A 26632-nucleotide genomic window follows, 5' to 3' on the forward strand; every position below is an offset into this window, starting at 1 on the left:
TTATACATTTAAGTGACTGATGTGCAGTGCTTCAAAGACTGAGAATGCCCAGTACCTCAACGGACAGGACACACCACAACTGGCAGTGCAAATAAAACATTAGGATTGAAAGGGATTTTCTAGCCCACAATAAGCCATACATGAGGTTTTTTTAAACTAAACATCCTCTGAATGTCAGTAACCGAATTTCTAACTCTGAAGTACAACCTTTGCCATTTCTTGAACAGAACAACACTTCAAACTACAGAAAGTATTTTGGTAATTTTCACAGTAAGTTATCAATCCCACCATCACAACCCAACTACCTGTCAGCCTTACTAAACTGTTTCCTCATTTGAGATTAACAAAATGTAGTGTATGAATCAGGACAACACAAAGCAAGTTCAAAGGAATAAAGTATGCTTTTAGAAACACAGTGTGACTTACTGAAAATCCTTCACAGTTTTGGTTCGGATTGGAAGGGAACGTTCAGGAGGAATTGGTGCTTTCAGCTCTTGGGGTAGTGTGTCTATAGAGATGCGCTGCTTTTGTCGTACATCGAGGCATATAGGTGGGAGGTCTCTCACTTGTAAAAAAAAACCCAATAAATAAAATGCAATCATATGCAGTTAGTAAAACACAGATATAAAGAAACTAGGAAAAAAAAGAAAATTCATACTGATTAATTCTACAACTTTAAACCGCGACTCATCCAAATACTTTTTGTACTATGTGCTCAGCCCAGACATGATGGAAACTTCAACTAATTGAACGGAAATATAAACTTTGAAACAAAAACTGTACCCTGAGTTTGTAACTGTATCTTTGTGAACAATGGGTGGAGAAAATTGGCCAGTCTGTCTCCTACCTAAGGTCTTCTGAAAGAAGGGACTCTACTATTTTACAAATGAGCTTTCCTACTCAGTTGCAAACAAATGATTTGCTTATTGCAAAAAAAAAAAAAAAAAAAAAAAAGAAAAAAGAAAGAAAACAAAGACATATTTCCGCAACTGAATTGCTGACATGCTGCTGCCAAAAAGAAAAGGGGGGGGGAGGGGAAGGCTGGCAGTCTGTGTTCCAACTCATTATTTGGAAAAATAGCAAAATATTGTACTTACATAAACTTACATAAGACACACAGATATTATATCAGTAACACACACTGGTATGCATACAGCAGTATTCCTATCACACAAGAAAGCCCCCAGTTTCTTTCCTCATGTACACTTTCACTTTTAGAAATGAGTGCTGCAGGATTTTCATTAAATCTATTGTAGCTGTAGATACTCAACCTTCCAAACATTAAGCCAAGTGCCTTCTAAAGTCAAATGCATAAAGAAAGTGCCTATTCTAAACATCACATCTACCTGTGAACATGAGGAAGTCAAGCAAAACAAGTTAGAATACAATTACAATAATTAAAAAAAAAAAGAAAAGTCAAAGGATGTTATGGACCTACAGAGTTACCCAGAGTGATCCTGTTATGCTTGCTATTTGAAAGGCAAACAGAGCAATCCATGAGCGATAGCTATTATTCATGAATAATAGCGTTGTCCATTATTGCATTTATAATATGCATTGTAAACATTGTAACATATAAACTGTAACACTGGTGATCCCTACATCTAATGAAAATCTCAAGCACTCCAAAGTCCAACTATTTTCTGAGGTACAGGTTTTTCTACACTGATATATTAATTTTAGCTACAGCTGACTGTGGATCATCTAAAACCTCCTAAAGGAATCTCTCCAATAAATTAAATGGGAAATGTAAGTTTTCTGTCTTGCAGAGAATTACAGCTGAAACAGAAGCATCTTGAAACAATTCTCAATAAATCTGGCTGCCTATTTTAAGTACAAATGGCAGTGCTTTAAAAGATCTTTCTATTCTACACCTTTCTATTTGATTCAAGAATGTCGTATTAGGTTTATTTAGGTTTATGTGGCAAAGTTTTGGCAGCAGGGTGGCTGCAGGGGTGGCCTACATGAGAGGACATGAGGCGGCTTCTACATGAGACACAGCCAGCTACAAACACTTTGGCTACCAGTGGCCCTCAGCTTTGAGGGGCTCAGCTCAGCCTTTTTTTTCAGTGGTGCTCATAGCACCTCCGTGATAATAAGGGTAAAAAACACCGCACAGCAGCTGAGAGGAAGGATCTGGGGGGGGAAAGGCGGGCCAGAGGGGATAAACCTCCCTGCAGACACCTAGCCCAGTGGAGAAGCGGAGGAGGTGTTCCAGGCACTGGAGCAGGGATTCCTGTGGAGAAGACCACAGTGAAGCAGATTGTATCCCTGCAGCTGACGGAGGACCACAGTGGAGCACACAACCACCTGCAGCCCATGGAGAGCCCATGCCTGCACAGGCTGCTGGCAGGAACTGTGGCACGGAGGGAACCAACGCTGCAGCAGTCTGTTCCTAAAGGAGTGTACCCTGTGGAAAGGGCCCACATTGGAGCAGCTAGTTCTTGAAGAACAGCAACTCATGAGAAGGACCTATGTTGGAGAAGTCTGGTAAAAGACTGTATCCCATGGGAGAGATCCCATGCTGGATAAGGGTAACTGTGTGAGAAGTGAGTCACAGAGATGAAATTTTATGAGCTGACTGCAGCACCCTTTCCTCACCTCCTTGTGCTTTCCCCTTGGCAGAAAGGAGGTAAAAGAATGGGAAACAAAGGGCTAAAGCCCGGGAAAAAGGAATTTTCAGTTTTGTTTAACTGACAATAAATTCATATCCTCAAGTCAAGCCTGTTTTGCCTGTGACAGTAATTGGAAAATGGACTCCCTGTACTGATCTCAGTTCATGAGCTTTTTCATCTTATTTTCTCCACACATCCGGATTAGGAGAGGGAGTGATAGAGCAGCTTGGTGGGTGTCTAGCAGCCAGCCAAGGTAAACCCACCAAAACCACGAAAAAATATTCCAATACAGTATACACAAACATCCATTTTTTTACTGACAGTGTCTTCTCAAATATCCTTAAAATGCTTTTTTAGCCTGATTTATGGTGCATGTTTTAAAAGCATTTATATGAATTATGACATATGTTTGGGATAAAAGGCACTATATAAAATAAAGATGTCCTCAAAAGTCAAACATGCTAAACTAAAATCCTGTATGAATTTCTAAGAAGCCTCTAAGCCTTTTTCAAGAGTTGTTTTTTAAAATTAACTAAACATCAAAGTTGTATTACTACTCTCCTGCCTCCTCCATTTATCACAGTGGGGAAATAAATGCTAACAAAATCCCCAGACGCAAAGGCAGATTCTTTTCACTCATGCTAATGACAGGGATACTGTCACTGTGACTTAACACAGCCACCATTCATCAGATGATAATTGATCAGAGCTGCCCTCAATCCCCTGAGTATGGCATCACTTATAGATATGGAACCTTGCCCACTCTCACAGCTGGAATTTAAAGCTATTTAAAAGAGAAGAGCAGTAATTTAAAAAACAAAGTGGACATATAGGTACTAGATTAATTCAAGCCAAAGTGTCAAACAATCCTGCCATGCAAGTGCTGCCTATTACACCTCATTATCTGAAAGCAGGATGGACTGACTTAAAAGAAATGAATACTACATTCTATTTTTATACTCTGAAAAACATAACTAATTTCCATTTAGCTCTCATTCTGTCTTCTCAATTTTGAATTGATTAAACATTGAATTATAACCAGCTGAACACACTGAAATGAGGAAAATATCCTCTCCACATCTGTAGAAGAGACAGCTGCTGACAGAAGCCGTTTCTCATTTCAGTAAATTGAAGCTGCAGGTGTTAAGCTGGTAACTTGCACCCTGCCAGTGATGCAATTTTCTTAGAAATATATTCAGCTTAAATTAGATAGACCAAAATGGAATTTTAATAGTATGTTAAATAAATACTGACAACTTCAGTATGTTTTGCCATTATTCAGGTTTATTTGTAAATAGATTTATTTGTTCATCTGACATTCAGAAATGTTAATTAAGATCTGTCACTTGAGTTCCATTGAGGAGAAACTTGAAACTTCATGTATTAAGCTAATAAGAGCAATAACACAACATTACAAGACAAGAAAAAGCAATCATTGCTGGCTGTTTGCCTGGTTACATCAACTAAAAAGATTCAGCAATGCATGACTTCTCAGGGAACAATCAAAAACGTTGAGGAAGAAAATTTCATTGATACAAAGCAGAATTGATTGCTACAAAGAAATTTAGGGTGAATGAACTTAGAATAGCAGTTATTTTCAGTGACCAACACAGCTGCTGAGAGATGGAAATTTTCAAAGTAGGTAAAGCAAACAAATCTTACTTGTATTTGTAACATTATAAAAGAACTAGATCAATCTAGTTTATATACAGATTTCATACCAGATCATTGTTGCATTAGAAGACTTGTTATAGCAAGTTAATCTCTGTGGCAGATGCATAGGAAAAAAACATCACCCTAGCTTTCATGCTGTATTTACGAGCACTACTTTTTCCACACTTTTGTTTTTCAATGAAATTAACATTCTTTGAACTCAAGCCTAAAGTATTACCGGTATACGTACATATATATACACACATATTGAGAGAGATAGCATGTGTATAAACCCCACCAACCACTCATCATTCCTCAATTTCAGAATAGCAGAAGCAGCATTTTTAACCGAGAAGTCTGTTTCAGTAATTATTTTCTCCATAAAATACACATATCTCCTCAATAAATTTGAGTGCACCTTGGGCTGTTGGTAAAATAATTTATTTCTATATAGGCAGGTTACCTGGCCTTAGTTTTGTTTCAAACTCACAACAGTCTCTTAATTAATGCCATCTCTTTCTAGCCTCAAATTCATTGAGTGCTATAGAGACTTAGAGAACCAGAGAATAATGAGGCTGAGAGGGATCTGCTCAAAGGCAAGATCAATACAAACCTGACAAATGCTTGTTCAGCCTTTTATCAAAAGTCCCAAGTTACTGAAATTCTATATCTTAGCCAAAAAATTTAATGAAAAATTCAGGTCTAACCACAATGTCATCTAATCAGGCTTCATGACTCTAGCCTTTCCTAATGATTACACAGCTCCACTTTCTATCTTTTCATCAATTACCGTTACTTCATCATACCACAACCACCTTCTTTCTTGCCTTTAAAGCTCTTCAGAAATTAACAATCTTTGCCTGTGAATTTTATTTTGTGTCATCACTGGCCTTCATCTTCAGGGAAAAACAGCAATTCTCAGCAACTGTCTCACTTAAAAGCCCTAGACATCCCTCATCCCTGCCATCCTTCAGAATGTGATAGAAAGATTTTCTTCACAAACTTCTGACACAATTCGTAGGGAAACTGTCATCTGCCTGCAGTTAGACAAACTGTAGATGCACTCCTGAATCTGTAACTTTCCTTTAAACTTCAGATGATTATTTCATCCTGCAGGTCTATTTCTTTTTCTTATCCAACTTGTCTCTGTAACATAAACTTTACGGAGGATGAACTATCACATTTATCACTTCCTGTACACCATACAGCACACGTACTTTAATAAAATCTATATTTATAGATTTTTCTGGCACTACAATACAAATATTGGCAGAACACCGAGCACCTTCTTAAACTGGTAACTAAGTAACACAGGGCTTTTATTCTCTTACCATTTTTGATGTTGGGTATAACAAGTTGCGTAGGAGAATTTCTGTTTCCGATGCCTTCTTTCTTTTGGTTGATAGTTGTGATGAAATTGCTGAAAGTCGAAAACTGATTTTTGGCTCCTCTCTCCAACCCCTGTAATTAAGATGACAGCATGCTATAAAAGACTAATACATGACTACAAGAGTAATCTTACTCATGAGGTATTACATAGAATATTTAAACACTTTTCATTTCACAATCAGGGTGGTAATACCTAAATAAGATATAAATAATGATTCTGCAAGTTTGTTTCAAATTGAATCAGGAGAAAGAGCATAAAATTCCCTTTTACTACATTCAAAAACTTAAGTATTAATTTGCAGGATATGAAGATATCCTTGGATTACTGTGAGGAAAACGTAATACAGTTAAAATGCTTTCAACAGCATCCTAACTTTCTGTATACTAATTTCTAACCACTTTTATATTCCTCACTACATCCAGCTCAGTTTATACTGATGAAAGTGTTACATACTCCTTTTCCCAAATAACCCTAATATACTGAAGTAGTTAAGACAAATTTCCCAAGACCTGAAATGCAGGGCCACAAATTCTGTGTGAGCTAACTTGATAATAAAATAGTTTTATTTTATTACTGAATTTTATTACTACCTGCTTAAACACCCCTAATTGTTCAAAATTAGCAGCACCAGCTTCACTGAAGAAAGGCCAGCCAACAAAAATTCGCGAACACTGCTAAAAACACCTGTTTGAGTACCTCTGTGTGCTGCCACCAAGGAGTCTGCACAAGCCTTTGCTAAGCCCTAATATGTTTAGCATATAGAAGTGAAATCACACAACAGTCTTCCAGAGGATAATCAGTCTGTTTGACACTGAGTGCTATTAGATACAGTTATTTACTCTGGAGAATTTGCTAAGCATTGGAGGGTTAAGGGGCTTGCCCAAAATGACAGAAGTCACATGATGGAGATTTCAATTTCCACCTCAGCTCCAAGTCATCAGTTGATATCAGGCAAAGGCGGATCAACTTAAGAAAATACACATACTCTCCCCGCACATCATGATTTTCAGCCTTACATTAACCTAAAGATTCATTTGCTTGATATCTTGTATCTGTGCCCCCAGCTAGGGGAAAAAAAAAAAAAAAAAAAAATTCCTGCAAATCAAAACTGTAATTCCCCAAATGAGAATAAAAAATCCAGAATAATTAACATAATATCCTATCATTTTTTTAAATCCATACATTTCCCTTTTCCCTTAAGTGTAGTAAATTCAGACTAAGACATGCCGTCAGAGTTCTGAGGAAAGCACTTCACTTCCACCACAACATCCTGAAATACCACCAGGAGGGTAATAACACAGCCCATAAACCTGCCACACCACAGCGTACGCAAGCTGGTACGCTGCCAGAAATTTTAAATTACCGTGGCACAAACAACTATTTTTCCATGGCTTATAACTCTGCAAATTATAAATTAGAGCAACCAGCAGGACTTCTGCCTTTAAAAATCCCAAGTTTCAATTTTTAGCTCCAAATTCCTTGTACGCAACAAACACTCAAAATTAAAATGTAATTACTGCTATAATTTTCACATATTTTTTTTTATTATTATTCTATAACCTTTGAAATGTCATTAAGATGCTTTTTAGAAAAAAATCACATGGCACATGACTGGAGAAAACCAGACCCTGAATAAACATGCCAAGACATGATTGACTAAAAGAGGACTTTTAAATCCAGATCTGAGGTTAGTCTGCTGTATCACAAAAGGTATCCCCAAGGTAAAAAACCCCTGGAGCTCAGACTAGTCTAATTATAATTAACAGGGAAGAGTTACCATAGATAATTGAGAAAAGGAGTTTTTATGAAACAGACTTATTGTAACAGCCCTTTTGAACTGACTCTACTTTAGAGGTTTTACTCCAGCCACCAAAATAGTATAGAACAGAAAGAACAAAAATTGCACATGCTATTTACCTCCATCATCCTGCTCCAAGTGCAGTTCCAACAATATTAAACAAACACATGGACAAAGGCTGTACTGGAAAGCCCTGGAGGAATACTGGGAAGCTACATGCTCATTAGTGAGGATCTCTGACATCTCTTGGGAGGCCAATCTAGGACAGGTGTACAGCACTATGCCATACTTCAAAATTTTGTAGGAGGTCAGTGAGCCTCTAGAGCCCAAGACTCTATATACTGCCATCAGAAAACCGAGCCCCCACATGAAGAATGAGTATGCTTAGAGGGAGTAAGTGGATCAAAGTAATCTTTAATGCTCTTTTAATATTAATAACACTCAACTCTGATGGCTTCTTAGTGGAAGTTTTCCAAAACATTAAACCCTCCATAACACTGATGAGGGACTAGCATTATACTTCAGAAACCTATGCTATTATTGAAGTTAAACTTGATGGTGAAAGTAAGTCACTGTTTGCAAAGTGACTTAAAAGCAAGAAACTGTGTGTAAAAAGCACATACAGAGAGTTTTCTGGGAAAAGGCAAAAGACCACCCAGAAGAGTTTCTTGAAAATCCTGCTCTTTAGCCCTAACATAACTCACTCAAGACCCATTTACAGGTAGCAAGCAAAGGCCAGTGAGGAGTAAAAGGCTTCATGTGCAAGCAGACTTGGGGGCCACTCAAGATTACCTAAAGGCAGCTGTGAATGCAACAGCCTATGCAAGAAACAGGATGTTCCCTTCCATTTTTGTCTTGAAAGGTGTAACATAGGACCAATTTTCCTTTACAGAAGCCTCTACTTGTCCCTGCTTACTAGTGGGCAAGTTACTTAGCTTCCTACAAGTTTCTTTTCAGAATCTGAATATTGACCTTGAATCCATTACCCCTTAGGCCACTGTCTCTAATCACCATCTGGCCCATAAGAAAATTCTGAACTCCTTGCAGGAGGATCATGTTAATTTATTCACGGACTAATTGAATCTTCACAACTTTCTTTAGAAATAAAAGCCCTCACCCCCCACCCCCAATCCTCAATGGCCCTTGGCCCAAAAAAGCCACAGTATTAATGATAGTATCAATAGTCACACAATCCCTTTATTCCAACTTGCAGCTAGATGAGACATCTTTCATGCACATGATCTTCAGAGTAAAGGGTTACCACTATTATCTACTGACTTACTAAAATTCTGACTTTTTCCACAGCTATGGTGGAAAAATGGAAACTGCTTAAAGGATATGTCACACCTTCATGTTGCTTTTGAGGAAGGTCTAGTCATGCTATGTCAGTTGCACAAATCTATGGTCTTTAGTGCACTGTCAATTACACAAAGCCCAGGGAGATGTTCAAAGACCAGGATATCTGAGGCTCACTTCATATAGAAACAGGGTATAGTATCTGTATCACCATAGTCATCATGTGACAGCTATACATTTAGAAATAATAGGCAGAGAGAATACGAAAATTAAGGTCACCTGGCATATCACTGTATTTGAACTAGGCATGTATTTTTAAAGGAAAGGAATTCTAATGGAGGAGGGAAAAAAAACACGAATAAGCAAAGATACTTTTTTAAAAAGATAGGAATTTCCCTCTGTTGTCATCATATTATAAACTCTTCCCTAATTTAACAAGAAGGAAGCTGAGAACATATTTCCCACTTTAAAAGTGTTTGAGAGCTGATTAAGTAACACTCTTTTTTTGATGTTCAATCAGAACTTTTAACACAAGAACTTACGTTGAGATCATGCTATATATGATGAATCACACAACATACTTTACAAAGCTCTGAAATTGGATGTGTAGGTTGGTCACAACCAGGGTTTAGCAGACCAGTAGTCCAACACCTTCTTTGCAGCAACTCCTAAAGGTCTCGCAAAAGCATACCTACATTCCTTTTTTGGTGTATTTGCATCAAAACCTGCATTTGCTACAAAAAGAGAAATCCAGGGCTATGGAAATGTCTATTACATCTGCCCATAAAACTCTCTCTGTAACATACTATTAAAACCCATACAGAGCTCTTCGCATATTAAAGATCCCACATGCATTAGACAAGCAATTAAACCTAGCCAGACCTGTGCGCCTTTGCAAAAGGTCAATTTCAACAACTTAGGTCTGTGGACAGCAGCTCAGTGGTACATGAAGGATGTTCAGCTACAGACAAGATTTCCCGACTCTTTCAGGCAGTGGGAATTTCACACAGCTGCCCTCTTGCACTCATTTTCATTAGCTGAGATAAGCCTAACACATTTTAGGCCAGCACTTATATCTCAACTCTAAGGGACTGCCATTTGCCATTCAAAATCTGAACTGGAGATTTTCAAAGATAAAAATAACTCCTGGGCACTTGTCCATTACCGACTTCTCCCACCAAATCTGTATGTGAATCACAAGAACAAACACATTCTTCCGCATTCAGGCAGATTTGCAAAGCTGAGAGTCTTTCAGAAAATTGGAACGTTGTAGGCAAAACACAAAACTGGCAGAGCTGCTCAAAGGAGTTTGCAGTTTGCCTATGATTACTTCATTTAACATTACAATGATTCCATGACAGTCAAACATCAGGCACTCAATCTTTAAAATACAAATTATGTAAAATGATAATTTCTAGGGAGTCGGACACTTATCAGAACTGCTGAATTAAAATCTCTTAACTGCATTACTTACTACAGGATTAGTAAAATTTTTGCTGTTGTTGAACTGAAGTAACTTACAGGAAGCTTTAACACTGAGCTATGCAAGATACTCAGCTCATGCCAGGAAAATTTTATGTTTCATAATATTGTATGGTCAGCAGAAAGAAAAATCATAACTCCAGTAAAATTCAAAATCTCAGAAGAGGTTTCCAAAATGAGATTATTCTGGGAAACATCCTTCTCAGAGTTTTTTACCCGTGTTAACTCATTCACCAGTTATCAGTGTTTTCTTATCTCTGTTTCAACACAAAGCAAAAAACAGAAAAGACCTCTTAAGAAAAAGTTAAAAATACACAAGTATTTTCCAGTTAGCTGTCTTGCCATTAAGTGTGTCAAGAGCTGAAGCCCTCCGCCACCGAAAACCCTTAACGAACATTCACAGAGCTGCAAACCCTCAGTCATGACTAACCCAAAAGAGCAGACCGTTGTAAAATGTTAAAGAACTATAAGTAGATGGAGAATTTATAGCTTCATTATGTCACTAGTTACAGACGCACTTGTTATTTTTAAGAAACTTGAATGAGAGGCTCTCGACAGAAAAGAACAAGAAAAGGAACACGATGATCTTCCACCACCGCGAATAAAGCGGCAAACACAGCAGATGCCAGCGGGGACCGCAAAGCCGGTCTCGCTCACCGGGGCCAGGCCCGGGGCAACCCCGGGGGCTGACGGGTCTCCCGGCCCCGCCGGCGGCCGCAGACCTACCCCGGCAGCCGCGCTGGACGCCGACGGGATGGGCAGCAGTTTCTCTCGCTCTTTCTCTTTCTCCCCTTCTTCCTCCTGTTCCTCCGCATCCCCGCCGCCCTCCTCGGCTGACGGGGGCTCCTCGCTGCCCTGGTTCAGCTCCGCGCCCGGCGGTAGCTCCGCGCCCGGGTCGGGGGGTAGGTCGGCGACAGCCGTGGCCGCCGGCGGGCTCTGCAGCGACATGGCCTCGCTGCCCTCTGCTCACGGCAGCCCCTCAACTCCCGCCGGACACCCGAGCCCTCTTCTTCTTCTCCTCCCTCTGGTCGCCGGCTCCGAGGAGCCCCCGCGGGCACTCCAAGCACCACCGCTCCGCTCGGCTCGGGGCCGCCGCGGCAATGCAGCAGCCGCGCTGCTCCCGGGCGCTCAGACACCCCCGCGCGGCGGGGCGGAGCGCAGCCCTGCCGCCCCCGCCGCGGCCCGGCGAGAAGAGGGAGCGCGGGATGCACGGAGCGGAGGCGGCCGGCGCCGCCGGACAGGGCTGCCCCAGCGCCCCCTCAACCACCGCGCCACCTACAGACCGCGGGCGGGAAAAGGGGCCGCCGCCGCCGCCATGTTGTTTATAGGCGGCTCATAGAAACGCACTTGGCGACCTGGGGCGCCGCGCGGGGGCAGCGGAGGACACGGCTACGGAAACTTCGTAGCGCAGGAAGAGCCGCGATGCCCGCCGGGCGTACGGCGGCGGGAGTTGACCGCCGCGCTCTGCGCAGCCGCTGCAACCGCGGCGCCGCGGGGCTCGCCGGGGTTGAGGCACGGGCACCGCTAGGGGCACCCTGTGTCATCTACCTCACGCACCCCGGTAACGGTTCTTCTGTCGGCCGGCATCGACCGCTTCCCACTGAAGTCGTAAGAGCGGCCTCCTGCGGGGCGAGGGGGGCAGGCCGGTCATGGCAGCAAGGAAATACACGAGTAAGAAATACACGAGTAGAATAGAAAACTGCGGTGAAAGGACTTCAGTGTGGGGACCGGCGGGACACTCCTGCTCCTCCTTCACACTGGGCCAGGGTTGTGTGTTTCATCGCTGGTAGGGACTGCCCCATTAGTGACACACCGCCCCATTACCTCGTGGTACCTTCATCACGGCTTCAAGTCATGCTCTAACAGGGAAAATATAGACGTGAAGTGAAAAACCTTAGTCCTGCCTGTTCCACTGGCAAAGCCAGCGCGGTGCCAGGGCTTGTGCAACGATGGCAGGTCCTGGCCCTTCATTTAGACAGGTCTTGGGAACCCACTGTCAGAGCCCAGGCTTGCTGAAGCTTTGCTGTAATAATATATATTAAAAAATCATCTTCACAAGGTATATTGAACTGGTTGCAATACAACATCCAGACTAGATGTAATGCAGCATTTGTCTGTGGGTACTGACCTACCACTTGGCTGGGTATGTACAGGTATGGGAGTCCTTCTGCGTGTCAGGGATGCAATGCTTGTGTATGCTAAGCTACAGAAGATTTAAACCCTTTAAACCATTCTCTGCCAGATGAAACAAGTTTCTCTCAGACCACTGTAATTTTTGACTGGAGAAGAATTCCCCTCCCAGCTTCAGGATCAAAGGAGAGTGAATAGCATTACAGACCACTTGAAACAAACCTCCAAATTGTTTTCCAGATAGAGGTAAAGCCACATGATGGCTTTTCTCAGTATTGGCATTACACAAGTAGGCTCCTGCAGATTGGAGCTGTGGTAAAGATCTCTGCAAGCTGCATAAAAGCAAGGGCATAATAGGTACTGCAGAGTTAATCTAACACATAGAAAAATGCTTTCCTTTTTTGAGGGAACTGGCAGACCTGGAGTTTATTAGGTTTCATTAAGAAATCACTTTGTCTTCTTACCAAATTAAATACGAGAGCTGGTTTTCCAAGAAGTTCAGTCCTCACTGTGCTTACTTCTCAGTTGCTCTCAGTGGTTTGCATGAATAAGTGACCTGCTGTACTTAAACAAAGCCCTCCAAACACTCACTCATCTTTTTCCTTTCCATGCCAAGAAATAACATAATGATAGTAATTGCAATGACTTGAGTACAAGCAGCTATACATCCAGTGGCAGTCCCCAACTGGAAGTAATTGGCACAGCTGTTTGGTGGAGCTGTGCCAGTTTGAAACGTGGAAAGATCTGCTCCCTTGAGCCTGCAGAGAGAGATGAAGCAAAGGGACAAAGGGAAGTACAAATGTAGGAAAGCAAGTATTCAAACAAATTCATAATGCTGCCTTTTTTTTTTTTTTTTTTTTTTTTTTCTTTTCAATTCCAATGAGCAATAAAGGCTGGATTTTTGATAGCATCAAAAAGCCTTTCTACCAAGATTATTTCACAAAAAGCTAATGCATCATCAAAGACATCGGTTTTTACTGTCCATAATGTCCTGTGCTATTTGAAGCAGAAGTACTATGTTGAACTTAACTAATTCAGGTATTTTGACCCATGACAATTATGAAAATAGCAAAAAAGTGCTGTTAATTTTTTTTCTTCCTATTTTTATAAGAGAGCAAAAAGACCACATACTGAAAGAAGCAAATGCGTTTTCCTACTTCTGACAAAGGTAGCATGCCTCTGGTGCCTAGGGTTTGTAGCTAAAAATAGGGAGTCGAAGATGTAACCACAGCTGGGAAAGGCATGTCTAAACTGGCTTTCAATCTGCTAGCGCAGCTGGATGCTAGCTGGGTGCAGCAGTGCTACATGTAATGAGGCAATGCACATAACCCCTGCAATCATTTGTTGCCAAAGTGATAAACCAGGGTAGCGGGCAATGGAGAAGTCAGAAAAACAGGATAGTCTGTCTTCTAACAGAAAAGGTTTGTGGGATATACAACATTTTGAAATATTAAACAGGTATGAAACTACCATTTTACAAGACTTCACCATTATTTTTGGCCAGATGGCCTGGGAGCTTTGATAAAGGGTCATGCACACTCAATGCCTTTTTGAAAGTGCAGGCTTTTTTGTCTGCATCACCTTTCATAATGCTTCCAGTTCTTTCTTTGAGGCTAATAATGCTTTTGCTTACCTCGGTGGTTGCTTTTCCATCTCCAACTGTTACTATATTCCCTACTTTATCCTTCCAAGGACTCTTTCCTTTATTTTTTGTTTTTAATCTCTTCTGAGCTGCTTAAAAATCTTAAATCACATGGTGCCAGCTACTTCACAGTATTTTTTGGTGAGTGGGGGAAAGGTGAAGTTCAACCCAAACCTGTTTCTCATGCTGCCTGGGCCTACACATCCACATGGGTTCCTGGATGAGTTTGGAGCCTGTGCTGGACCCCTCACTGTCATGCCACGGTACTGGCTCAGATAAGCGTAAGTACACCCCTGAATGACTACAGAAGGGGGTGCAAGCAGTACATGACCCTAAACATGTTTTCTTGTACTTACGGGAGCACAGTTCTGCCTTAGCAGGGTGTTGACCCTTTCATCCAGAACAAAACCTTCCTGACAGCTTATTTTAACCATTCACAAATATGTTTCTTCTATTCCAAAGAGTTTGAGCTGTCAGGAAGGGGAAGAAGTCAGCAGCACATCTCTGTGCAATGACGTGGCCAGGCACAGACCGCCACTAGGAAATGACAGATGGAAACAAACCAAATGCTAACATTTTTTCACAAACGATTAGTAAATGCTTACAAGTAATAGATACACTCACAGAGACTGGCATTTGGGAGTGATGCACAAATGGAAAAAAATAAAAAGGGCTAAATTCCCTGGCTAGTATTTTCATGACAAATAATTGAGTGTACCTCACATGTTCCTCTGCAGTCAGAAGTCAAAATGCAGCCATAGTCAAAATCAGACCTGGTTTAATTCAGTAACATTTAGGGTGGATTTGACCTATTGCAGTTTTTTCCCTGGCCCTCAGATACTTTACTAGTGATTGCAGTCAAAGAGTGTCAAAGATCCCTGTGCCAAGTGGCTTTTCAGGAACTGAAGTGACCTGTATCCTAGAGAAAAGGTAGGCTGAATTTCCTGTTCAGTTGATGATACACTTTCATCATGCAGCAACACTGTGTCTCTCTCTGTGTCTCTCTCTTTTATCAAGTAGTACTGTTTCTTTCTCTTTGTACTGTTTGAAGATCTTGTGCACTTCCCTGTACAAAATATTTGGGCAATTTAACAGATGTGTGCTTTTGTGAGATGGACCCTCAGTGGACTCAAGGGGAAGCACAGAATGGCTGAAATGTTAAAAGAACCAGCAATGGCTGGAGACAATCCATTTTCTCTCTATGGGAGCAGGAGAGAGATAGATGGTTGGGAGTTTTCCAGTACAACAGGTTTTCAGCAAAACATTTCAATTTCACAGAAAGACCTGATTCATTGAACTGGAAATGTTTTACAAAGAAGCATCTTTTACTATGACCTTTTAGCAGAACTCAGGCAAGTTGCCACTGAAATCCACCTGTTTACTTTTCCAACTCAGTTGGAGAGCTTGCCACACTTGTGAATCAGAGACTGCATGACTTCTGGACTCCCTGGTCAGCTAACACCCAAGCTGCTCTACCCTTCTGTGTGCCACCTGCACACATCACCCATTAGGGAAGGTGGAAATTCATGTCTGCCCACAAGTCATGACTGTTCTTAGAATGCATAGTCTCAGAGCTTGTAAGGGATGACCTCCCCTGTTGACAGCCACCCAGTTCTCTTGAAGCTGGACTAAGGCATAGATTTGGGGAGTTTTGTCCCAAAGAATCCAAATGATTGTGAATCCACCTACCAGTGCTGGCAAGCTAGCCCGATTATGTTTATTATTCTTGCTGGGAATAGGAAATGACGTAAAAGTTGAGCTTGTATCACTGTCTTTCAGTCCTTGGATCAGATGCCTTCATATGGTCCAGGAAATGTCCCTCTTTTCCAGGAGCACACATGCAAGGTGCACTCAAACTCTCCTGAGCTAGGTTCACACTATTTCCCCTATGACTAACATTAGATTAATTAATCTATAGCTCTCTATATATAATCTATATATACTTACCCTTTGGCTATCCTCCAGTACTTGGAAAACCTGATTTTTTAAAGAGTTTATAAACATTTAGAAAAGTGGTTCAAAGGACTCCTCAGCTAATTCACCAGAGGCACTTAAATGCAAGTTACCCAGCTGTTGTTTTGTCTTGGCAGATATTCAATTACATCTTTCTCTTTGGCAAATGGTAAACTTTTGATTGAAGGTACATCATCAGCTGGGAAGCATCCTGCTTGGGCATTCCTAGTACAGAGAAAGAAAAGGAAATCAGAGGTAATCAGCAGTTGTATCTTATCTGCGTCATAATACTTGCACTTTGGGTTCCTTGTCATTGCTGACTGCTGCAGTGCAGCATCTGTGCCAGGTAACTTAAGAGGCTTATGGACACTGATGCCTAGGCAACAGCTTAATTTTTATGTTAGTAATTAGCTCTTTTTTGTCTGCCTGAATAAGCTTGCCATGGAACAGGAGCTTTGGGTTAAAAGAAATCATTATACTCTAGTTTAGAAACACTGTGGGTATTTTAGTGATGTTCAGAGTGAGGTGGTCTGTGAATGCAGTGTATGCAAAAACTGGAAGACAGACACAGCAAGAGGAAAATTCACCAAGTGAAGAAAATTAACTTAGTGATCACACAACTTTTACTAAGATTTCCATTTCTTCTCTCCAAAAAGTTGGTGTTCATTATTCAATCTTTAAACTTCAGTTAATTTCTCTGAAACTCTTACAAGATATATCAGTAGCATGATCTGCCCCAGCATATAGCAAAGGACAAAAGTTAAGGGTAGGAAATAACCCTCTAAATTTGTCATGTCTGATCTGGAAATTGTTTTTAAGTGAGGTAGAGGCACATATTACATACAGAGTTTCTATTCAAACTGAAATAAGAAACAAGTACGCCATGCTAAAGAAGGTTCAAATGAGGAGGCAGTATGTAACTGTCATGGTGTAAGCCCAGCTGGTTAAGTATCACAGAGCCACTAGCTCACTCGCTATCACCTCCCACCCCGCCCTTGGTGGCATGGGGAGAAGACTTGGGAAAAGGTAAAACCTGCAGGTTGAGATAAGAACTGTTCAATAGTTGAAATAAAGTAAACAGTAACAATAATAAGAAATACAGAGGGAGAGGAATAAACCCCAAGAAAACCAAGTCATGCACAATACAACTGCTTATCACCTGCTCACCAATGCCCATCCTATCCCCAAGCAGCAATTGGTGTCTTCCAGGTAACTCCCCCCAGTTTATATACTGGGCACGATGTGCTGTAGTATGGAATACCCCTTTGGCTAGTTTGGGTCAGGTGGCCTCTCTCTGCTTCCTCCTGGCTTCTTGTGCCCCTCCTCAAGGACAGAGCATGAGAAACTGGAAAGTCCTTAAGTAAGCACTACTTAGCAACAACTAAAACATCGGTGTGTTATCAGCATTGTTTTCAGCCGAACACAGGAGTGTACCAGCTACTAAGAAACAAAAATTAACTCTATCCCAGCTGAAACCAGGACAATAATGTTTAATTCAGAAAGTTGTTTCTGTACCTGTGTCATCATGTGACCCATAAAATTGTAAACCGCTGATAGAATTGATGTTTCTGTTTAGCACGGCTTTGTAATTCTTAAAAAAAATTGCCCAATTGCTTTAAAAAGAGAACATTATTGGACTGAAGTGACAGCGAAGGATAACGTGTAATTCCAAGATGCTTCCCTTGCGAGGGCAGCGGGAGGGTGCTGGCGGCGGCGGTAGCCGGGGCTGCAGCTCCCTCCAGCGCCAGCCCGGCACCGCGCACGGGAGCGCTCCTGATGCCTAGCGTTCGAAAACTGCTCATTAGCTCACAGACATGTTTGACATCGTAGAAATTCGTAGATTTTGAGCTTTAGAGATAATAAATGTGGGATCAGATCGTTTATACAATAATTTGTATGTGTATCCAGGGAACTGATATGGCAAATGGCATAGTCAAAATTAATCTGCTATGTCAGTTTGAGCAGGATTAAGAGCTGGATGTTTGAAGACTGTTGAGAATTTTACATCTTTAATGAAGTATGTGGTATCCCCTTTGTAATGTCTAAAGCAGACAGGCATCTCTGTGTTGTGCAGCGTGGATTCCAGTGGAACACCCTGAGCAGCTGGCGTATAGCTGCAGACAGGGTGCTCCAGTGCAGGTCACACTGGTGTACTCCCCCAGGGGCTTCTGAAAAAAATGCACCAATGTAAGTAGGATCTGGATATGTCTTACGGGCACTGGCTGGCTTCTTTTGCATAAATACTCATAGTCAGTCATAACTTGTTCCTTCCTAAACTATTCTAGTAAAACCTCCTTGTCCAACATAGAGCACAAAAAACTCCACTTGGTACGTGTGGAACAAAAAGACTGGTGCAAACACAACTAATGTCATGGTGACTCAATTGTCTTAATAAATGATCAAATAATGCTGTTCTGTCATCTTCGTAGGAAATGTTCACCAAGTGTTCAATAATAACATTTTCTGCCCTTGCCCCACACAGAATCCCTGTATAAAAAAAAAAAAATACCCACCACAGTGTTTGACTCTCGTGGTGGAGACTTTATAAAAAGCATAGCATTGGTCTAGATAATAGCATTGGTATGTCTGTATTCTTCCTGAATAATTCCCTTTTAAGACATGTTTTCCTTTTGTACTTTTCTTGCGCAAAGGATCCTCACCTCTATGTAATCTCTAATAGGGTCATGCTCACTGGAGTCCCTGAGACACATAGTAAGGCAGCAGAGAATCCTATAGTTACAAAACACTTCTCATATAGAAGAGATATTAAAACAGCTGTACCAGATCCCTGTATAAATTACTGCAATTGTTTAAAGTGAAAACTCTGTCTACTGACAATAAATCTGGAAGCATTTTTAGTGAGACTGCCTTCTGCTTCTGGTTTTGTTGGACAGTGCTGGTAGCATGAGCAGGACATTACTTTCCTTTTCAAGCTGACTGACAAAATAGGCTCATCCTGGTCTTCTGCCCTGCACTGCTCCACCTGACCTCTCTGGAAAAAGAAGAGAGGCAGAGGAAAACTTCACAGAGCTTCCTGTGAACCCTCTGTCCAGCAGAAGAAGCATTAAGATGTGCGTAGATCCTTCCCCTGCTGGAAAACCTGAATCAGGCATGCCCGCTCTGGAAGGGTGCAGAGGGGAAGCCAGGTGAGGATTGCCCTGCTCCCGCCAAAGGGCTGAGCTGGTGCTTATAGCACAGTCTTCCACATTTTCAGCTGATATTGCAGAATTTGCTGTTATTGAATATAGAGGTGTCCGATTTGCTGAAGAAAAGCTTTGCAGGAGTATAGGCTCCTTCCTAAGACATTGGTGCCAAGTTATATCGTCATTTGTATTCAGCCAAGTAGTTCTATTTATAATAACCTTTCAAGTGACCCAATCGTACATTTGGTAAAGCACTTCTAAAGAAGGCGATTACTTTCTATCTTTCCAGCATATGAAGTAGTGTACTATATAAATACTGCAGCTTAACTACTGTCTATTTTGAATGTCAGTTAGGATCAGGTAGTGTTTATACACTCCTAAATTTTAGCAGTTTTTATTCAGGACTTTTCAAATTTGCATCAAGCTGAAACTTGGCATATAAGCTGTCAGCACAGATGCTAGTTTTATTCCAAAAATAGACTAAGTTAAAGCTTTTTAAGGTGTCAAATGGATTATTTATGCAGTGGTTGCAGATGCTTTAGTTTTCTGGCTCTTTCAACTATACAAAAGCTTACTGTGTCACCTCCCTCCCTGTTCCATTCCCCAACATAACAGTTCTGAACAGTGAGGAGTAAGAAAACAAGTAATGACACAGGAGTAGTAATCCAGAGATGGTGTGCCCTGAAAACAGGCATAAGTAGCAGTCATTTTTGGTGAAACAAAACTATACTCTTTGAGTCACCATAAAGAAAAAAAAATCAGAAGACACCTGAAGTGTTATGATATCAAATGACGAGCTATTTTTTGACAGCACAGTGAAAGGGAAGACAAAATCCTCAGTACTGTGATGGTTCCCTGTCAATCCCATTTAGACAAGCAAGAACCTTTTCCCAGGGATTATTGCTGAGCACACCTCTAAAGCCACCATGATATTTATTGAGTATATATATTAAAGTCTAAGGCACCACAATTCAGAAAACTTATCTTCAAGACACTGTTTGAATGGTAAAAAATTGCCCCCAAGGAATAAACCAAACCACAGGTGATCCCATTTGCTTCATTTTGCACAGGCAAAGAAATGCATGCTGCCATATCCTGATAATAACCCTGCACTCTGGTAGACTAGAAAACAAAACCAGGAGATTATAAAACACAGAACCTTTCTTGCAGAATGTCCTGCCAACACCTTCAGCAGAGGGCATACTGATGTAAACACGATCTGCCCTCATATACTTATTATATACATATATACTCATAGACACATAGACTCATAGAATAGGGTTGGAAAGGACCTTAAGATCATCTAGTTCCAACCCCCCTGCCATGGGCAGGGACACCTCACACTAAACCATGTCACCCAAGGTTCTGTCCAACCTGGCCTTGAACACCTCCAGGGATGGAGCATTCACAACTTCCTTGGGCAACCCATTCCAGTGCCTCACCACCCTAACAGTAAAGAACTTCCTCCTTATATCCAATCTAAACTTCCCCTGTTGAAGTTTTAACCCATTACCCCTTGTCCTATCACTACAGTCCCTAACGAAGAGTCCCTCCCCAGCATCCTTATAGGCCCCCTTCAGATACTGGAAGGCTGCTATGAGGTCTCCATGCAGTCTTCTCTTCTCCAGGATGAATAGCTCCAACTTGCTCAGCTTGCCTTCATATGGGAGGTGCTCCAGCCCCCGATCATACTTATATGCAAGCATATTTAAATATAGTGTCTCATATTATAATATGTAGGTTTTTGTTAATTTTCTAAGTTTTAAGAATACTTACAGGATGCAAAGATTGTGATCAGGTTTCATCTGAACTTACTCATGTAACATGATCTTCAAATTCATAGTTATACTTTTCCCAGTGAGCAATTTACTCGGGGTAGAAGGACTTGTGCCAATATGAGTTAATGTGCATGACTACTTTATTCTACCCCTCTTGGGAGACATGCTCCATCTGTTTGTAAAACAAAGAGAATGGTTACAGACAAATATTTTTAAGTTTAGATGCTTTCATTCCACTGAAACCAGCCTGACCTATGTATGAATAAAGACCAGACACAAGATCATAAACTTGAAGGATTTGCTTAGACATAATACATATCCAATAGTCAATCCTTTTTTTTTTTTTTTTCCTCTGAGGAATGGTAGACTTTCAACACTTTTTCTGGAGGTTTTAATCAGTAAATTCTCCTCTAAAATTTACTCTATATAATGTTCAGCTGTATAATAGCTATAAATAAAAGGAAAATAATAGATAATGATACCATATCAAGATCTATTTAGTAGTCAAGATTTAACAACACTTGCCTACAGTATTCATGACATGCAATTGTTTTAGTCCTTCCTGTCAGAATGAAACAATGTGAAGAACCCAAGCTAATTTCTTTGGCTTTCAGACAGCTGTGGATGACGAATAATTTATGCTCAGGTTTTGAAATCATGCCAGCAGGAGCTTGCTATTCAAACAGATGCTCCAGTATACTATTAGGAAGGTCATATATCTCACGTCATCATTTGATGGAAACCTGGTCGGAAGTCTCTTCTCCTCCTGCTACAGTTGTCCTTGTGAAATAGCAAACATGTTTTCTGGTCATTGTGTGCTCTGTGAATTATTTCTGTAAAAGCTTATTTATGGAAAACTCAGGGATCTGTTTTCTTAACTCTACAAACCTGGAGGTTGAACCAAATCATGTTTGTTAAATAAAACAAGCCTCAATGTGGCATAAATCTGAATCTTTTTTAATAATTTCAAAATGTTACAGTAATTTTACAAATTAATAAAACCCCAAAACCACAAAGGATTGTTTTTTATCAAACCCTTGGCTTTTGAGAAGATACATGAAAATATAGAGATTGCATTTTTTTCTAATGTACATAAAAATGAGACATCCCAGCAAATTCAGGCAAAAGAATCAATGTTTGTTTCATCTTTTGCTTAGACCATCTCTAGGAGCCCTGTGAATGTAGGGATCTTCACATCTTACATCATCTGCTGCTGCTATGTCGGCATAGAATCACAGAATGGTTTGATGGTTTGGGTTGGAAGGGACTTTAAAGATCATCTAGTTCCAACCCCCCTACCATGGGCACGACATCTTCCAATAGACCAGGTTGCTCAAAGCCCTGTCCAGGCTGACTTTGAACACTTCTGGGAATGGGGCATCCACAACTTCTGTGAGAAACCTGTTCTTATGTCTCACCATGCTCATAGTGAAGAACTTCTTCCTTATACCTAATCTAAATCTACCCTCTTCTCCTCTAAAGCCATTACCCCTTGTAATATCACTACTTGTTCTTATCATCCTGAGACATCATTTACACATAATTGTTGCATTCATACATAATTGCCATTTGTGTTTCAGTGATCGCCTGTTTTTTTTTCTTTCTTTTTTTTTTTTTTTTTAATTAGAAAGCACCTCCTTACTCCATAGTAAGAATTGCTTAAAGAAAAAAGAACCCGAACCAAACCCCAAAACCAGCCTTGCATTGCCTTTTACTTTTGCAGTAGAGCTAGCAAGGGGACAAAGAGTATTTTAGTCAGAATCCAGTTCTCAAGGTATAAGTCACCTTTTTCTGCACAACTTTGAAACTGACAATACCTGCCCATAGACTTGTTTCAAGCTCACATTACTCAATTAGTTACTGCAGTTTCTTTCTTTCTAGCCTCAAATTCAACCCCAGGTTGCATTGTAATGTTTTCGCTCAGGACATATTATGGTTGATGCCAGAGCATTCAAGTTCCCAAGAGCTTCTTCTGTACTTGTCTCCAAGTGAGACAAATAGAAACTGGATTTTTTTTTTTTGTAGGTTACTCATACTTTGCTAGTCAGCAGTGCTGTGGCTTCCTGAATGCTTTCAGGTAGAATAAACTATTTCTGATGTTGAAAGAAGCTTTCCACCCCTCCCCACCCTCCAGCAACCTGCTGTCATCCCACCACTCCCCTTCTGTGGTGTTTTGTGTTGTCATGTGGAGAGCTGGTTATGTTTAAATCAGGGAAAAACCAAGAAAGGTTGGCAAATAATTCATAAAAAGACAGTGAGGGCCAGCAGCAGGGCCTGGCTCAGCAGTGGCTCAGTGCAGCGCCTGAAGGTCAGGCACCAGCTCCAAGGCTGGAACTCACCACACTGAGGTAGGTGCTGTACAGGAAAGGGCAACTAAATCAGTCACTGGGGGACACTCAGGCAGGTCACCCCTGAGATTCAGAGCCCAGGTTCAGTTCTGGTGCCCAGCTGCCTACAGCACAGAATGTGCACATATATTCTATTTTGTAAGAACTGCCCAAAAAAGGTACATCAAATACCTTTTGCTTGTGGTGTGATTTGTCACATGACATACCACAGTAACCTTCCAGGGGAAAGAATGCTTTCCTAGTATATATCTGATATAATTAAGGATGTATGACTTAAGTACCAGCTCCTGGCAGTGGTCTGAAGTGATACCACAGGACTGAGATACCACACTGTGGTTTTGCTTCCCATCTAAGGAATTGCAATATGTGCTAAAAATACTGTTGGGCACTTGGAAATGCAGAGTGTTATCACATGCAGAAGGGGAGATGGAATGTCAGTCCCAGTAGAAGTCACCACAGAAGAAGGAAAATATAGCATTGAGCAATTTAAGGTAAGCCTTTTTGTGTTGCCAGCAAGATAAGATGGGACTGGGTCCACATTCTTTATCTCTCTCTCGACTCTGTCCCTTGCAGGATAAGAGATGACTTGTTTAGAAGTGAGTCATGGGTAAATAAAACTTACATAGGTAAGCATTTGCACCATATTAAGCATCAGTTTTCTGCCACACATCATACCTATGATGAAGAAATTGAAGATGTTATTTCCCTCCGTGTTTTGCCACGGGAAGACACATTTATATTTTATCTGGTTGAAGTCACTCGTCTCTAAGGAGGAGTGGGAGGGGATGCTTGACACACAAGGACCATGGTGACTCATCCTCCTATCCAAATCCACTCTGTGCCTTGCCTCTGCTATCCCAACTCTGGGTGGCACACAATGACTGTGGTTTAAGAGAGCACCCAGAAAAGACGAGTTGTTCTGACAAGCCTCTTAGAAAAAAATACCCATGGCCCTGTTTGAAATGGTGGTTACAGACAGTGGCATCTGCTGAATTATTTAAATTCATACATTCAGGTTCTACAGTCATACAATCAGAAAAGAGGGAGCCAAGAAATTTATACACATTTACCTGTGAAGGACAATAAGGTAATAAACAAAATGCTCCAGATAAATAACAAACTAACCAAAGCGATTAGATTTCAGCCTTAGAGAGCTGTAAAGCCAACTCCTGCCCATTTTACCCTTATGAGTAGTTTCATTATACAACAATCTGTTTCTTAGTAAATTGCCAGTTATGAAAAAACCAATCAAACTTGTTCCTTTGCTTCTCTATTGCTTTTCATTTTAATAATTCTAGTCATAACCATTAAAACTTGTGCTTTTATACTCCCGTGTTGCAAAATACTCTACACATCACTATTAAGCTACTCAATATCCATTATTTGCCTGAGTGTCAGTATAGCACCCACAGAAGAGACAAAGTAAATAGATGCAGAACAGGTGCACGAGCTGGCTGATGCAACTGTCTGCTCTGTCTGCCCATAGGAGCAATGTGGCTCCTCGGGGCCATGAGCATGGATCCACAAAGTGGGACTGAGCGAGTTCCATGCCAAAACATTGACAACATCTGATATGCGCAAGAGGGATGCTGAGTGCACAGAACTGCATGTCTTGCTGAATATAATACCATGCAAACACCAGCAGGGTTAGATTTGCACACAGTAATTGTTTATTTGTTATAAAAATAGATGTGCTTTGTCATTGCATCTAAAAGGTGCGCTCCCAAAATTAACAGTGCAAAACCTGTACGAAGGTAAAGGTTTGTAACTTCAACAATTAATCTGGAAAAGTTACCCTCTGTTTTCTTATATTGTAAATAGCAATTTTAGTAAAGTGCTGAACGACAGCTATGAAGGGTTTTTTTAGTACTTTTTACTTTATCACTTGTTTATGCTTATAACGACTCTATGCTACCAGAATAAAAGAATGGCTGTGCATGCATTGCCTTAAGAGTGGTGAGTTTTCTTGAAAAGAGTTGTTTGTGTATTTTGTACTCTTCATGAAGTACGTAAGACTATTCAGGAAGACAGCTAGCTAAAAAATCACGATATTTCATATGCATGTGAACAATACTCATTCCGTGAAAACAATTTTCATGTGAAGTAGGTAACATCTCTTTCCTGCACAATGGTACATTTAGGAAGTGGCTGTCAGTTTTTTATTCTACCCATGAGAAGTGACACTCCAGAAGACTCCCTTTGTGCCCATTCTTCTCAGGAGCATTACTGAGAGGGCAACTGGCTCAGTGGTACAACAGCTCTGAAGTGAGAGATTTCACTCTACAGCCCCTGTGAAAGGGGAAAAGTGAGGTAAAACAATATTGATTTGGATTTTTGTAGACACCCCCAAGAGTTACACTTGAAAAGCTAGCAGTGTTGTGTACAGGCATTATTCATCTCTGTTTCTGGAGCCCCTAAATCCATTGTGCTGAATGTTGTACAGAACTGGGATAAAAAGTCAGACCCAAAGGAAGCTGGCAATCTGTGTGATACAACAGATGACAAATGAGTGCTAATGGAAGGAAATAAAGAAATAACTCTGCTATAGGCTGCTCAGTGATCTGAAGAATTTGTATGCAGGGAAGGTGATGGGGGTAAAAAAGCTTCTTGTTTTCTTGAGAAAACTGTTTCCAAATAGAATCCTAGAATGATATGGGGCAGAACGGACCTTAAAGATCATCTAGTTCCAGCCCCCATGCAATGGGCAGGGACACCTTCCCCTAGACCAAGTTGCTCAAAGCCCCATCCAATCTGGCCTTGAACACTTCCAAGGACCTTTTTATAGTCTAATTAGAAATTTCTCTTGACACTGTTGGGTATTTAGTGAGTTTGAAGTATTTAATGTTATAGAAGAACTGTTGTGGAACCCTCTTGGATGGCCACAAAGTCGTGATCTATGGATTAATGAGGAACCCCTAGACCTTAGGGGTCTGTCCTAAGGCTGAATCTGGTCACACCAGAATTCATCATTGTACACTGTGATGGTGCTCTCTGCAGACAGAAACCCAGCACCTCTGGCTCTGGTGTAGATTTATCAAGAGAATAAGCCAGAGTCTGGACTGCTGCCAGTGTCCATGAGCCATGGCAAATGCATCCCAAGCAGAAGAAAAAGTCTTTTGGATCTTTGTATTGCCCCAAGGGTAACACTGTCCTGATGCAAACTGGAGCTCCACAATACCCATAAAAACTTACTAATGGTAACAGACTGCTGTACAAGTGAAAACACAGGTCAAGGACAGAAGATGTCCTTGCCTCAGTAGTTTTCCATTTGCTCATGATGCAAACGTCTCCAATGACTATCTGACTGTTCTCTTGGCTTGTTCTAGTCTTCTGGTCAAAGTACTAACTGTGATGAACTCAGGGTTCATGTGAGCTCAGCTCACGTGGTAAGTCTGACTCCAGAC

At 41.0% G+C, this 26632-nt stretch overlaps 1 protein-coding gene across 1 annotated transcript in view; it reads right to left on the reverse strand.

Moving 5' to 3' along the window:
- HECTD2 (HECT domain E3 ubiquitin protein ligase 2) overlaps positions 1 to 11182 on the reverse strand; it is a gene marked incomplete at both ends in the record, with an annotated part of 40373 nt that extends 29191 nt beyond the window's left edge. Inside the window, 3 exons of the mRNA XM_080621775.1 lie at positions 427 to 565; positions 5600 to 5729; positions 10961 to 11182. Coding sequence (XP_080477901.1) covers positions 427 to 565; positions 5600 to 5729; positions 10961 to 11182 — 491 coding nt within the window. The remainder of the gene's footprint in view (positions 1 to 426; positions 566 to 5599; positions 5730 to 10960) is intronic.
- Between the last annotated feature and the right edge of the window lie 15450 nt (positions 11183 to 26632).

This window comes from Psittacula echo (genome assembly GCF_963264785.1).
Source record: "Psittacula echo genome assembly, chromosome: 6".
Classification (NCBI taxonomy): domain Eukaryota; kingdom Metazoa; phylum Chordata; class Aves; order Psittaciformes; family Psittacidae; genus Psittacula; species Psittacula echo.